Source organism: Drosophila grimshawi, unplaced genomic scaffold, assembly GCF_018153295.1.
Source record: "Drosophila grimshawi isolate 15287-2541.00 unplaced genomic scaffold, ASM1815329v1 contig_311, whole genome shotgun sequence".
Lineage (NCBI taxonomy): Eukaryota > Metazoa > Arthropoda > Insecta > Diptera > Drosophilidae > Drosophila > Drosophila grimshawi.
In genome coordinates this window covers 504,427-519,156 of record NW_025063098.1, presented here as the reverse complement: position 1 = coordinate 519,156, position 14,730 = coordinate 504,427, and the positions used below count along the sequence as shown (strand labels likewise).

At 37.8% G+C, this 14,730-nt stretch overlaps 4 protein-coding genes across 5 annotated transcripts in view; 3 read left to right on the top strand and 1 right to left on the bottom strand.

The window, feature by feature from the left end:
- The window catches only part of LOC6563753 (extracellular sulfatase SULF-1 homolog), a 43,354-nt gene that overhangs the window by 19,401 nt on the left and 9,223 nt on the right, over window positions 1-14,730 (bottom strand). For both annotated transcript variants that reach the window (XM_001990729.3, XM_032737112.1), the window contains one exon: window positions 11,733-11,778. The gene's annotated coding sequence lies outside the window, so the exon portion shown is untranslated. The remainder of the gene's footprint in view (window positions 1-11,732; window positions 11,779-14,730) is intronic.
- LOC6563752 (putative polyol transporter 2) lies at window positions 346-2,462 on the top strand. Its single transcript, XM_032737116.2, has 3 exons — window positions 346-495; window positions 794-966; window positions 1,033-2,462. Exons 1-3 carry the CDS (start codon window positions 387-389, stop codon window positions 2,164-2,166), a joined length of 1,416 nt encoding a protein of 471 aa, XP_032593007.1. The 5' UTR covers window positions 346-386; the 3' UTR covers window positions 2,167-2,462.
- On the top strand, window positions 3,785-5,687 carry LOC6563846. Its single transcript, XM_043215119.1, has 3 exons — window positions 3,785-3,968; window positions 4,178-4,389; window positions 4,446-5,687. Exons 1-3 carry the CDS (start codon window positions 3,785-3,787, stop codon window positions 5,583-5,585), a joined length of 1,536 nt encoding a protein of 511 aa, XP_043071054.1. The 3' UTR covers window positions 5,586-5,687.
- Window positions 7,140-9,910, top strand: LOC6563847 (probable metabolite transport protein CsbC). Its single transcript, XM_001990731.3, has 3 exons — window positions 7,140-7,405; window positions 8,318-8,490; window positions 8,554-9,910. Exons 1-3 carry the CDS (start codon window positions 7,228-7,230, stop codon window positions 9,679-9,681), a joined length of 1,479 nt encoding a protein of 492 aa, XP_001990767.1. The 5' UTR covers window positions 7,140-7,227; the 3' UTR covers window positions 9,682-9,910.

The following is a 14,730-nucleotide window of genomic DNA, read 5'->3' as shown; positions in this document are numbered from 1 at the left end:
ATCACTAAGATATCAAAAGTGTGCTGAATCAGTGAAGGAGTTTCCTAAGGTGATCTTAGGAATTTACAGTGGCAAAATGAGTCACAATAATTATGCACATTGTGAAATGTATCGTCAGGTTCTCACTACCAGTTCGCCTTATCAGGGATTAGGTCAATGTGGGATCGGCATATAAAAATGGTTGGCCACACGTTGCCATGAATCACAGATACGTAGAAAAGTGCCGCCGTCTACTATCTATCAAATCAGTGTAATTCCAATCTAGATATATAAACATATTTGATATCAGTTTGCTTTAAAAACACAAGAACCTGTCCATTCGAAGTTAGTTTGGGCATAGCCTCCGAATCGAACGAACAGTCAACTAACTGAACCAAGTGAGCAAAATGGCAATTGGAGACGTCATCACAGTGGAGGTGGAACGCGACCCGCGGCCGGATTACAGGTTTGCCGGCTGCTGTGTCAATCGTCAGAGATTGCATTCCTTGATCACAGGTGAATGTTGGAGATTTATGTATCTATAACAGTAGCGGCCAACTTTTGCGAATGTGTTGATCAATGCAAAGCTCTCCATTATAATTGCTAGTGTATCGTATAAAGCACAAAAGCTTTCTTCGTGTATGTGTGAAAGCTCGAGCAAAAGCTTGATCGACACTGATTTAAAACAAAAGTGCTGGTGTTGTGGAACATAATAATTATTATAATTTATGTAAAGTAAATTATTATCAAAAAAACAAAAAAACATTTCCGTGAAGTGCGAAAACTTATTTGAAATTTTTGTGTCCTTTCGCAGGCATGGTACTGTTTTCGTACGGCGGCATGGATATGGCTCAGGGCCTGGGATGGAATATGTACACCGGCAACGCGGACACACAACAGTTTTCATTCAGTTGGTTCATTGGCTTCATTATTGGAGCCGTTTTGGGTGCCCTCGCTGTGACCCACGTGGCAAAGTTTTATTTCTATGTGAGTTACAAAACATCCATCTACATTTAAGATTGTTCGATTCTAATGCTTTGAATATCCATTTAGTGCGTCGCAATAGTGACGAATCTGGTGGATGCGATCATCTGTGTGAGTGCACCATATAACTATGATGCTATGGTGGCAGCTCGATACATTGGCGGTATTGGCATTGGCTTTGCAACCATCGCCTTTCTCATACACAACTCGGAGGCGGCACCAGACACAGCCCGTGGCAAATGGTGTGCCGTTGAGCAGTCCGGCATGGGTCTGGGCATTGCCGTACAGGTGATCATGGACTCTGACTGGAATCCGTACAATAACATTGCCGCCAACCAGGTGCACGGCATCATAGGAATTGTGTTTTCCCTCGTTGCCATAGGCATACTGATATTGTCCGTGGAGTCTCCCATCTATCACTTGCGCCGCAACAATTACAATGAGGCAAGCGACTGCCAGTGGCAACTGTTGGAAAAGAAGGCGACCTCAAAGGACTACGATGCGGCCTTCGAAGAAAAAAAGACTTACGTGTCTGAGGGTGTACATGAGAGCATAGGCCATGATCTAGCCGTCGCCGTGGTCCCATTTATAAAAATGTTGATTTGCCGCTGCTTGGTCGCATTCAGTTTCTCAATTCCGCTCACCCAAACAATCATTGCAAGCACCATCGTCTGGCAGGGAACCATGTACGCCTGGCCAATCATCGTTTGGAGAGTCTTGCGGTTTCTCGGAACAATCATAGGCATTGTGGTCATGGATTTCCTGGGACGCAAGTTGCTCACAATTGTCGGACTCGCCTGCATGGGTGGCCTAATGCTTGGCATGGCTTCCATCTATTCGAACGTGCTCTTTACCATCAGTACGTATTACATGGGTGAGCTATGTCGCATATCCATGGTATTCCAAATGTTTGCCGGCCTCTTTGTTGCCTGTACGCCCGCATACTTGGGAGAGGCGTTCCCCATGCGCATCAAGCCATTCCTCATTGCCCTGATTGTAATCATTGAGCAGTTGATTCACATCATTGTGATTTGCACATTCAAAACCAGTCTGCATACCTTCTACCAGTACTATTTGGCTGTGGGCATCATCCTGCTCGTATGCATGGTCTTCCTTTTGATAACACTCCCGGAGACGAAGAAGACGACGCTGCGAGAGGCTGGCCATAGATTCCGTCGCCTGCATGACATATTCGCCCATTAAGGAGGTGTCTCGAAAAATACCTTGTTAGACAACGTAACCAATTTGTAGCTATGATATATATTCAAAGTAACATCAAACATATCATATATTATATAGCAATGATTTTCAACCTGAGAGGTCTTGTCTTAAGTTTTATTTAAGAGCAATTTGGGAATCATCGTAGCTTTACTCGCGGCTAAATAGACAGTTAGCAATCTAATGTATTATAACACGAAAAATAAAATGATAAAAATTAAACAATTTGAAACACAAAAAGTTCAAGTTAATCCAAATGCAACCAATGCAATATAATCCAATCAACAGAATTAAATGGTATTTTTAATTCTATAATAGGTATTATAACCACTTAAATAATGAGTAATGAGTAAATGTATATAAATATATATTTATATCATTTAATTTAAAATACAAAATATACAAAAATTCATCAAAAATGTGTTAAATAAATTATGATTGATGAAGTATGATTTAAAATACAAAATACAAAATACATCAAAAATAAAGTATGATTGCTTTTTTTAATTAAAATATATAATACTTTTATTATAATATATTTAAATTTAATATATCACTAAAATTGCGCTCACATTCTTGTAAATAAAATATACTACATTAAATTCGATTACAACTAAGTATAGAAAAGCATTTTACAATTTAGCCTTCAGTCGCAGATATTTGTTTGGTAAATCAAAGGAACACATATAAAAAAATCGTAAACGTGTTTTATTGTTAACTAGTTTGTATTGGTAAACACTGGAATCAATTTATGGCATACGCCACTCTATAACGAAGTGGAATTAGTGTTATCTCTACTTGTGCAAACCATTGGTAAAGTTGTGCAAATGAATAAAGCAGGTAGAGCCAAGTTGATAAAATACCAGCGCAGATATTAAGTTTATCATGTCAATCAAAATGATAATTTTCAATTATCATTTATGTGTTGCGATTATTGAATAATGTCCGTATCAGTTTTTGGGGGCGTGGCGGATGTAGCCAAGAAATTTTTTCCAATTTTAGAGATTACTCGTAATCTATCTTCCAAGTTCGGTAAACTTGGATAAAAATGGAATATATAGGAAATTCAGATTTTTGTAGGCGACGTCTTCTTTTTGAAGTGTGTTACGTGTAAAATACCTACAAAATGTGGGACATCCCGATTTTTGGACCTGACTGGCTTGGTGTTCTCACCGTTAAACTAACATCAATAGTATATCGAACAAAAATTATATTTGCTGATTCCATTAAGGTTTCTCCCATGAGTCACAAATGTCAGTTGTCCTCTCCGTCATTGATAACAAACACAGCACTTAAAATTAAATGTTCGTTATCAGTGCTCACTTGGGGACTCCGCATAAGAAAGATCGGATGAATCATGACCATATCTGAACTGCCAACTGGTAGCTGGGCCAAAAAGCAATGAAATTTATGGTTTAGATATCGAAAAATTGATTAAAATATCTATACTTTATCAAGAAGTATATATCGTATATTTAGATAACGTGCTCTCTGCTTTACTAATGAGTACAACTAAAAGGTATCTATTTTAAATTAGTGTTGAACAAACGTTAAGCAGTTTAAGTTCGCTTTGCATGCGAGTTGTACTTTAACATTGTGCAAAATGACAACCAGCATAACAACGGGGCAAGCACCGCCGGTGATTATAGCCACAACTACAACTACAACCACAACCACAACTGGACAACCACTACCAACCACCTACGTTGAGGTGATCGAAGAACCACAATCCCAGCGCATTTCCAATCGCTGGACAAATACTCAAAATGCTCACGCTGCAACCCTGGGTGAGTGCTGAAGTAAAAAAAATATATCCCGATATAAGTTCCTGATAAGATAATTTATTTTTATTTTTTTTATTGCGTTCCATAAATACGTCTTTTTAATTTGAACCTTCATAAAAATGTCTACAATTATGTCTGTTTGTAGATGTAATTACAAAGTAACTTTTATTATGCATAATATTGGAACACAAGTTATTATGTTAAAATATTAGTTTATAATTCAAATACAAATGAGATTTATTGGCCATCAGGACTATTGCTATTTGCTTATGGCGGCATGGATATGGCCCAGGGCCTACAATGGAATCTGAACACGGGAATCACGACAACATATCAGTTGGAGTACAGTTGGTTCATTGGCGTCATCATTGGAGCTGTGGTGGCCGCTTTCACGGTGACCCACGTGCCAAAAAAGTATCTTTATGTAAGCAATAAAGGCAGGTCAAAAAATGTAATTTCTAATCTTTGTTGTGCCTCTAGCTGCTGGCCGGAATATTGCAGCTGATCGATGCAATCATCTTTGTGAGTGAGCCCAATGACTACACATCAATCGTGGCAGCTCGCTATGTCGGCGGAGTGGGCATAGGACTCCTCACGGTCGCCTTCATCATACACAACTCGGAGGTTTATTTGGGCTTTTCGCGTGGCAAATGGTGCGGCCTGGAACAGTTTGGCATGACACTGGGCATACTCATCCAGGTGCTGATGGACTCACAGTGGCACTCGTCCTCATCCTCGAGCATTACTATTAATGAGGTACATGGCATCATTGGTATTGTGTTTGCCGCATTTGCGACGAGCTCCGTTGCCATGTCAGTTGAGTCGCCCATCTTTCATTTGCGCCAAGGTGATGAGAATGGAGCCCGTACCAGCCAGACTCATCTCTTGGGCACCGCAACGCCACAGGATGTGTACAATACCCTCTTTGACGAGTACAAGCGTTACGTTATGGAGGGTACTAGCCAAAGCTTTGGCAAACAGCTCGCAAGTTCCGTAGTGCCCTTCATTAAGATGATCTTCTGTCGCTGTCTGGTGGCATTCTCCTTCTCAGTGCCCCTAAGTTTAACCATGTTGGGCAGCACGCTAATCTGGAAGGCATCTATGTTAAGTTGGCCAATGATTTTGTGGAGCATTTTACGTTTCATTGGCGCACTTCTCGCAATCTGCTCGGTGGATTTAATTGGACGGAAGTTCGTCTCGCTCGTGGGACTGCTGTGCATGTCGGCTCTAATGCTGTCTCTGGCCGGGATCACTGCCCATGATACCTACTACACAAACACGTACTTTATGTCGCAGGTGTGCCGCATCTCGATGGCTTTCCAGTTCTTTGCTGGCTTGTTTGTCATCAGCACCCCGACATATTTGGGTGAGGCGTTTCCCATGCGGGTTAAGCCCTTCCTCATTGGCCTGGTTGTGTGCATCGAGCAGCTGATCCACATCATTGTGATTGTTACATTCCTGAAGGACGCCTACTGTTTCTTTCAATACTTTGTTGGTGTTGGCATTATCTTGGTTGTGGGTCTGATTATCTTTGGGGTACTTATGCCAGAAACACGAGGATTATCGCTCCGACAGGCTGGCGATCGTTTTCGTCGAGTACATGATATCATAGCTTACTAGGACTACAGCATATCATAGCCTACCAGGAGGAAGGGTATATCCAAACATGCCATTTGACACATTTGTGACCAAGATCAAAGCTTGTATTACGCCAATTTAGATTTGCACTCGAAAACTACAAAATGTGTTCTGTTCATTTTAAATTAAAGCTTTTGAAGCTTCTTTTAACATTATTTTTAAAATAGTTATATGTAAAATGCAGTTCATTTATTTTCTATTTACATATATGCAATTTATTATTTTAAAATTGTTTTAAAAGTAAATGAAACTGTGCACCAATATTAAAAGTATATTCAATTCTGGCTTTAAATATGGCAACAACTTTTATATAGCGCAACGTGTTTTATTTTTAAAAAATTAGGAAAATGGTTTTCACAATGGTTATCAATCAATGAAAAAAAAAAATGTTGGTCTGCAGACAAACTAAGGAATTTTAAAGCAACATCATTTATTGTTTAAAAAAATTATCTCCACTTTACTTTATCTATTTCCTTATTGAGTCATCGATGCTGCAGTATAAATCATTCATTGCCACAAGTCATAACAGAAAAATTGATGAAAGGGTTGACACACGGAAGTCCATTCAGATAATGATTGCTTTGAGATCGTGCAAATGTCTTCCTTTATTCCTCTAAGCGGCTCTGTCATATCCCAAGAGCGACTTTTAAATACCACGAAAGAGTCACATTTCACAAAAAAATCAAGCAGTTGAAACAACTAAGAATGTTTTACAATTTAACTTTAGCACAGCTATTAAATATAATAAATTGATTAAAACACTTCACAGGTTCTACCTATATAGCCAAATTTATACTTAAAATGGCCTTCCACTTTAAAGTATAAAAAAATGTTAAGCCAGCTTTTACGACCTTATTTAATTTACATGCCAAATTTGGAGTCTGTAGCTTTTATAGTCATACTGTCTGAGATAGTATATGGGCTATCAACCCATAAAAATAGAAATGGATTTTCTACACATAAAAACTTCTGGCAATATATAATTGCCTAAAAGGATATCAAGCTATGGAACTTCCATATCGATTTTAATTAATTGCAACGATCTAGTAAAGTAAAATAGTTATATATTTGATATGTTCACTGGAGTAGAATCAATCCTGCATTGGTTATAAAATTGGCTCATTCGCCACTGACAAAGTACAAAATATAAAAAAAAAGTAATTTAAGTAAATTAAGGACTTTTTCATGTTCAATGACCTCCTAAAGAGGAAGTATAAACTAATTCCGATAACAATGAAAAAGTTATAATAAAATTCATGAATCAACAGTTCCTTTGCGTGCAAAAAAAAATCCCATAATTGGCTAAGTCCAAAGGTTTTGCGTTACATTTTGTATGGAAAGCGTCAGTACCTGGAAAAATGAATCAAAATCAAAGCTCAACTGTTTCGTATCAGGTTTCGACTGGCCAGGGGGCAAGTGAAGAGTACTCGTGTATAACTTCTGATTACAATAAATATATATATATATATACATTATCTACAATTAGATACTGGTATCTCCAGTCTTTTTAAGCCTATAAATGAAAAAAACCTTGTCAATTCGAGTTCAGTTACGGCGTAGCCCTCATATCGAACGAACCTTAAGCGACCAAACTGCCGCGAGTTAAATAAAAATAGTGAACAAAATGACAATAGTCGTTGCCACGACGGCAGCACCGCCAAATACAATATATGTGACCACCGAGAAAGGACAAGTGCCACCACAAACCAACTATATACCTCCGCCACAAGTCACCTATGTTGAGGTCAACCAAAGACCGAGGCGATATGCCTTCAAGCAGCAAACGCACTCAGGAGCTGCAGGTAAGCAAAATATTGTTAATAATAATAATCAGCAAAAGGAATGGAAATGTACATCATATGCACTGGAATACCTCTTTTTAAGTTTCAGTTCGTACAGAAAAAAATACCGACGTAAATCGAATTTTTCACATTTAGAATATTATATTAGAATATTTATTTTATAAATCAAAACAACGCTCAGTTGTTCGCGTACCATTTTAAATTATAGCAAATGAAGTCAAGTTAAACGCACCCCAACCATATGCACAACTAATTCTTCTTCGTTTATACGACAGCTGATATCTCGTTATTATATCAGTATTTTCTCCACAAAGTGTACATTCGTGCTTGAGAGCTTAAATTAATAATTGATTTATATATCGAATATTTAAGTATTTTTATAAACGTATGTTTGTACACTTGTTCATTTCAGAATGGTTCCTATCGTGAATAGATTGATTGATTCCTATTATCGAAAAAGTTAATCAGAAATGAGAAAATGTGAATGTTGTCACTAAATTCTTGAGAATCGAAAAGCCTTTTTTGCTTCAAGTGTAAAAGAATGTTAATATTGATAATTGTGACTGGAATTGTGCCTTGAACTTGCAGCTCCAGAATCTTTCCTCGAACAAATTAGATTTAATGGCTTAACAATTAAATGTGCGCAAAATAGCACTGAAACCCATAAAATGTTTCCTATCTTTAGAAATAATTAATGTATATGTGAAATCTTATGTTTTTCTTAATGTTCATAATAATGCAAGCAAAAAAAATAGTATTAGAAAACAGCCAGAAAACTAGATATGGATTTTCTGAATTAAAAAAAAAAGGAAGAAAGAAAGACGCGAGCTTTTTTAAGTGTAGATACAGGGAGATCTATTTTATTTTTGTTTTAATACAATTTATTAATTGAGAACTATATTCGGTTGACAGGCACTATGCTGTTTACCTATGCTGGCATGGATATGGCCATGTGCCTAGGCTGGAATTTAAATGCAGATGTATCGTCCACTCGTGAATTAGATTATAGCTTTTTTATTGGAATCATCATTGGAGCTCTTGTAGCAGGTCTTTCTGTTAGCTACTTGCAGAAGTGGATTTTCTACGTGAGTATCAGATTTTATAATTAAAGTTCGCATGAAATTATCAATTCTGTCTCAAATTTATAGAATTTGGCCGGAGTTATGTTGATGATTGATGCCATCATCTGTGTGGCCAATCCCACCGAATATGCCTCAATGGTGGCGGCTCGCTACGTTGGCGGAGCGGGCCTTGGGTTGCTCACCGTGGTTTTCATCATACACATAACGGAGGCATCGACCAGCAATGAGCGTGGTAGATGGTGCGGCGTGGAGCAGTCCGGTTTAGCGTTGGGCATTGCCATCCAGGTGATCCTGGACTCACAATATTCAAGTTATGATGCTCTAACTGTCACTCAGGCACATGGCATCTTTGGCATTGTATTTACCGTTTTTGCCACATCCCTATTGGCTTTTTCCATCGAGTCACCCATTTTCCTACTACGTAAAAATAAAGAGGACAAAGCTAAATTATGCCAGTGGCAGCTTATGCCTCCGGTTACAAGCACAGCAGCCTTCGAGGAGGCCTTTGCCGAGGTCAAGCGATATGTGGAGGAAGGCAATAGCCAGAGTATCGGCGTACAGCTCTCCAAATCCGTAATGCCCTTCATTAAGCTGCTCTTATGTCGGTGCCTGGTGGCATTCACCTTCTCCCTGCCACTGAGCCAGGCAATGCTAATAAGCACAATTGTTTCCGAAACATACCTAAACTGGACCGTTGTTGTGTTTGGCCTTCTGCGCTGGATCGCCTCCTATTTTGCCATAAGCCTGGTGGATACTTTGGGACGCAAACTGACTTCGGTGCTGGGACTGGTGTGCATGGCGGGTCTGATGCTGGCCATGGCGGGCATCTTGTCGGACGGGATGAGCAGTTTGTATTACATGTATCAGATATGCCGCATCTCGATGGCCTTTCAGTTCTTCGCTGGCATCTACGCACCCTGCACCTCGGTCTATTTGGGCGAGGCATTTCCCATGCGTGTTAAGGGCTTCCTCATTGGTCTGATTGTGTGCATTGAGCAGCTGATCCACATCATTGTGATAGTCACTACAGTCAATCTGAGCATTGACATGTTCTACCAATACTTTCTGGCTGTGGGAATCATTCTGGTGGTGAGTCTACTCATCTTGGCGGTACTGATGCCAGAGACAAAGAAACTAACGCTGCGGCAGGCGGGTGAACGTTTCCAACGTGTACACGATATCAAGTCATACTAGGAAGGAGATCACATCAATGTACATGAATTGTTCAAAATACAAATGACAAGTTTGTTTCTTCATGCGCCGCATCAGCTGCAGCAGCAGGCTGAAAATAAATGTAAATTACTCTGCATCCAAATAGGATTAAATGTCTCAGTGTCTTAGACTAGTTTGCAGCGGATTTCTGCCCATGCACTTACAGCAAATAAAGTATATCATAGTCGAGCATTTGCTCGCAGCTGTTTCATTTTTTGACTTTTATGAAAATTTATGTCTCCTCGAATGTTTAATGCTGTTAATTTTCACACAACGCCGCCGACGAAGACTATTTTTATAAGCTTGCGGTCGACGCGGTTTTATTTAATTATTTATCATTTGTGAGTGTGTTTTTTGTTTTTTTTTTTTTTGGTAACTTTATTATGATCTAATTTATGTATCTGCTGGATAAACTTCCTTGGTCTCGTGAATTATGTGGCGTTATAGAGCATTATAGTTTGTCTAGCAGCAATATCGGCTTATGGCTGTACGAATTTTGACACATCGCCGTCGTTGTTCCGTGAACTTTGTGTGGAAGTCGAAAATGCTGTTTTTAATCTGCTGCCCAACACTTCATCAGTCTTTATCCCACTTTTCTGGATTGTATAGTTTTCACGCATAGTTTAATATGGTTTTTTTTTTATAATTTCTGTTGGCAACAGCTGCCGTTTCAAGCTGCACGTATAAAGTAGACTTGGACACGTGTCGTGTTTTCTTTACGTGATACGAACAAGCATACGATGATATCACTAAAAATGAGAATATTCCCATTTTGCTCAAGATACATATTTATTTTATGTAACATTTTTGACACACATACATATATTTTATTCAAATAATAAAGTTAGAATTAAAAAATTAATAAAACCAGACTATAATCTCTATGGTTTTTGATGAAACACAACACGCTTTTAGCACTAAGAAATGCGAAAGTTATTTAGGAAGATCCCAATTTGTACTAATTAAAAGAGATCGACAAATAAGAATAAAATAATCTTAAATAATAAATACACAAATTAATAAATATTAATAAAATGAAAGGTCAATGAACTGAAAATCTTGTCATTTTTGGCACAATACCACTTTATGACATTAAGAATTAATCTGCTATTCTTTAGCAGAGATACTTATGGGCATAATAAATAAAAAAGCATTACGAGTTGAATTAAGAGCAAACATTTCAAGAGATTTTCTATTTGAACAAAGGAGACAACGACAATACAGAGCATTACATGAATCACAATTAAAATAATTGTGAATTGGTTGTAAAAAAGATGCCTGGCCTACCAAGAAACCAGGCCATTACATTGTGCAAAAATGCGCATAAAAATTGCATTAAAATATCTTGAAGATAGAAACCTAATGAAGGAATGGCAATAAAGGACAATTGCAGCACTAACATTCAACAAACACCCCAACCATGGCCGGGAAAAAGTTTCCAATGCCCTTAAATGGTCCACACACTCGTAAATACTTAAATGCTGACAGAGATGGGGTAACACATTCTGTTGGCCAATTGAATTCAATCGACAAGCTGCAAAATGCGTGCAAAAATGGTTTGTGCCACGATATGTTTTTCCTTTGGTAGCTTTAACAGCATTTCCCATGCGAGGCAGCTAGTGAATTAAATGCAAGTTCGTGATTTTGCACTTCAATTAATAGAAATGGAAAATGCCACTGGCACAATGCACGTCTCCTGCACAAAGTGACAGATCAGCCCCAATCGCCTGCCCCTGCAGCTGGTTGTAATAAAGTTCAGCGAAATGGAAGGAATCTAATAGATTTGAGCTGGGGTCTGCCAAGGAAACTGCATTTAATTGAGCGAATGTGCGTCCACCGGAATAGCACAGTAAATTAACTGAGCCAATACATTCTTGTCCTGAGTTTACATTAGAAAGTCATCAGAGCTTGTTTTGGTTTCTTGAGGATTTACCTCCTAGCTAAGTCTTCTGAAGACTAAGTGTATTATTCATAAAACTTATTCTTTTATTGGCAGTCAGCTTACAAAACTAAATTAAACTACTAAAACTTACTTGATTTAACGCCAAATTTGGTGAAATTTTATCCCCGTAAATAAATCTGAGAAATAAATGAAAGGCAAAAATATTATTTATCTTTATAAGCTAATGGTAAGTCTATTTTATTCACTCTGAAAAATAATAATTATAATGTTAAGATTGGTTTATATACTCTGAAAACTGTTAACTATAAGTTTACGAATGGTAAACTCCTGGTAAAAGTTTATTATATATTTATCCGAACTTGAATAGTTTTTTATATCACTAAAAAATTATATTATATTTTTATTCAATTAGTAGAATTGTTGGAGTAAAAAAGGAACGCAAAATATTTGTATAGCTTTAATAATTAAATATGATTTTATATAGATGAGATCGATGGGTTTCTAATTGATGCTAATTAGATGTTTACAATGTATTAAGAAGACTTTTGTGTTATTGTTTTGGAGTAAAAAGAGCTGTGGATAAATTGGTCTTTGAGATGTACGAGGAACAATCTAAACTTGAATAAACAACTGTGTTCACTCACACATTAACACCAATTGTTAAGCTTATTATAAAGTAATGCAATGCAACAGGCTACATTCGATTTAATTTAAGCTACTAGAAATGCCTACTTCAATGGCAACAACATGTAAGCAGCAAATAATAATAATAATAAATAAAACTACTTAGCAAAATGTAAACTGCATAGTCTGGATTTACAGTTGTCAGTTTGACAGCTGTCACAAATCCCTTGTGTGTCTGATTTGTATCTAGAACAGAGCAGAACTTTGTACTGGCATCGAGAAATCTATAAATATAGCAATTAACAGAATCCTATGCCCTGCTCAAGTTTTGTTAGCACAACTCGAGTGCGAGTTACAAAACTCTAAATGTTATAGGTAGAATACTTTTGAACTTTGGCTTATTTGGGACTGACACGTTTCGCACCTGTTTCAAGCGAGTTGTGGAAATACAAGCGACATGAGCCTTGAATGATTGATAGTTGGTGTGAGTGACTGTGTGTAAGAGACTAACTGAGTGAATGAATGAGTGAGTGAGTGAATGTGGAAGTTTGTTAAAATGTTGACAGAGCCCATGACCCAGCACAGGCGCTTTCCATTTGCCTACAACGTCTCCATCTGTCAGCTGTCAGTTTCGCACGCTGGCAGGCTCTCTGAACTTGGTATTTTAATTGAGTTTCGAGTTCACAAAACTCGTGTACCAACTGTAACTGCAAGCGAAGATTTATGCGATTTACTTAGGCCACTTGCCACGCATTCAACCAGGTCATAAAACGCTACTTAGGCATTTAAGCAGCTGAACAATTTTATACTTTTACAGAGGGTGTGCGAAATATGATATGCTGTTGGGAAACCAAAAAAAAAAAAAATAAATAAATAAAATACAAGAAGAGATTATCGCACAGATTCTAACTTAAAAAACTTATACAAATTAATAATTTAAAATATGGTAGAAACACGGAAGTTTTAGTTGTGACAACTCTAAGGCTTTACAGGCGTATTTAAATTTGCATAAACGGAAAAGTTTTCCGTTTTCATTTCCAAAGCGAAAACTAAAAGCTTTCCCTTTTGAAAAAAATCACAACTAAAAGAATGAGTAATTTCCCAATTTGTAGAGAAATATGTATTTGTTTATTTCATTACAAAACTGAACGAAAATAAATGTATCTGATTTGTGCAGGTAGCTTTTTTTGTCATAATTTACAATTGCTGCTGATATTCAGCAGAAAATATAGAAGAGTCCGATAAGTCACATATATAGATATATATATATATTAAAGTTCTGCACCCATACAGAATCAAGAATCTTTCTTCTTTTCTTTGACTCTAAACATCAAATCGAGCGAAAGAGTATGCATGATTCTATATTGTAAGAGTCATAAAGTTTTCCTAGTTTAGCTGCTAGCTGGTTTAACTTTTATTGAACAAACAGTTGGAAATGGTAGATGCCGTGTTGAATTGGTTTTTATGGCTTTGCTGCAACGCTGCGTATGCGCAATGCCTGCCCCAGCTCGCCTTTAACCCAGTTTGTTTAGCCCACAGCTTGTTTCTGTTATCATTAACACCTTTTGTTGTTGCCGTTGGGCTGCTTTGCCTGTGTGTTAATTGGTGAAGCAGGTCATAGGAAAATTCGTATATGAAAACACTTTGGGACGGTGGCAGGTGACTTAGCAACCTTGTCCTTCTTGCGAATCATTCGAATCGAATCGAATTGAATCGAAATAAAAATGTAACAAATGTCTGTGCCTGTCTCGCTAACTGATAAGATGCACGCATTGCGTATACGCAGCGTTTGCCTATGCAAACAAACAAATAAATGATTGTAAATAAGTTTAAGTGAGCTATAGAAAAGTGAGTGGCTCGTCCGTCGGCTTGTTTGTTTCTCGCCAACTCGACAAACACACCGACAGCCATGTAAACACAAACATTTCAAGTGCCAACAGAGAAGGAGAATAAAAAGATATAATAAACTGTTGTGATTGCAGGTAAATAGTCGAGTACTCAGAGTGAAGGCAGGCGACAACAGCATTGAGACTTGTTCAGCCTGCAGCTTCTCATTATTGATAGCTGTTCATTTATCATGCCGACTGTTTTATCTATATTCCCCCCCCCCCCCCCAACCCACCCCAACCCCCATCTGATAAGCGTTCCAAAAGTCAACGATCTTGTGTTGGGGCTGGGTATCATATTGGTATACGTATCCAATATCACTATCACTATCCATAAAATCAGCTGCCAAATTGCGCACTGCACTATAAATAGAATGGGATGACTGGCGAACAGGTAGTTCTATGATTCCATAAACACAAATGAGTAATGCAAACATATAACAAATAAACAAACGGAATGACAAAAATGCTATAGTTAACGCTTCACTGGACAAGGGGGAACATCTACATATATATACATGCTTATAGAGAATGCCTGAGCATGGGAATCAAAAAGCTAAAGATACGTCTCACTGGAGCGCAACTATTTGCGATGGCTGCCAGAGAGCTGATGGTATT

Bases quoted from the DNA above. Each gene is read 5' to 3' on its own strand.
- LOC6563752 (XM_032737116.2), top strand. From the start codon at position 387: ATGGCAATTGGAGACGTCATCACAGTGGAGGTGGAACGCGACCCGCGG. The intron at 496-793 runs GTGAATGTTGGA...GTCCTTTCGCAG, and splicing joins ATTGCATTCCTTGATCACAG to GCATGGTACTGTTTTCGTAC. The intron at 967-1,032 runs GTGAGTTACAAA...ATATCCATTTAG, and splicing joins TGGCAAAGTTTTATTTCTAT to TGCGTCGCAATAGTGACGAA.
- LOC6563846 (XM_043215119.1), top strand. From the start codon at position 3,785: ATGACAACCAGCATAACAACGGGGCAAGCACCGCCGGTGATTATAGCC. The intron at 3,969-4,177 runs GTGAGTGCTGAA...TTAAAATATTAG, and splicing joins TGCTCACGCTGCAACCCTGG to TTTATAATTCAAATACAAAT. The intron at 4,390-4,445 runs GTAAGCAATAAA...TTGTGCCTCTAG, and splicing joins TGCCAAAAAAGTATCTTTAT to CTGCTGGCCGGAATATTGCA.
- LOC6563847 (XM_001990731.3), top strand. From the start codon at position 7,228: ATGACAATAGTCGTTGCCACGACGGCAGCACCGCCAAATACAATATAT. The intron at 7,406-8,317 runs GTAAGCAAAATA...TTCGGTTGACAG, and splicing joins AACGCACTCAGGAGCTGCAG to GCACTATGCTGTTTACCTAT. The intron at 8,491-8,553 runs GTGAGTATCAGA...TCAAATTTATAG, and splicing joins TGCAGAAGTGGATTTTCTAC to AATTTGGCCGGAGTTATGTT.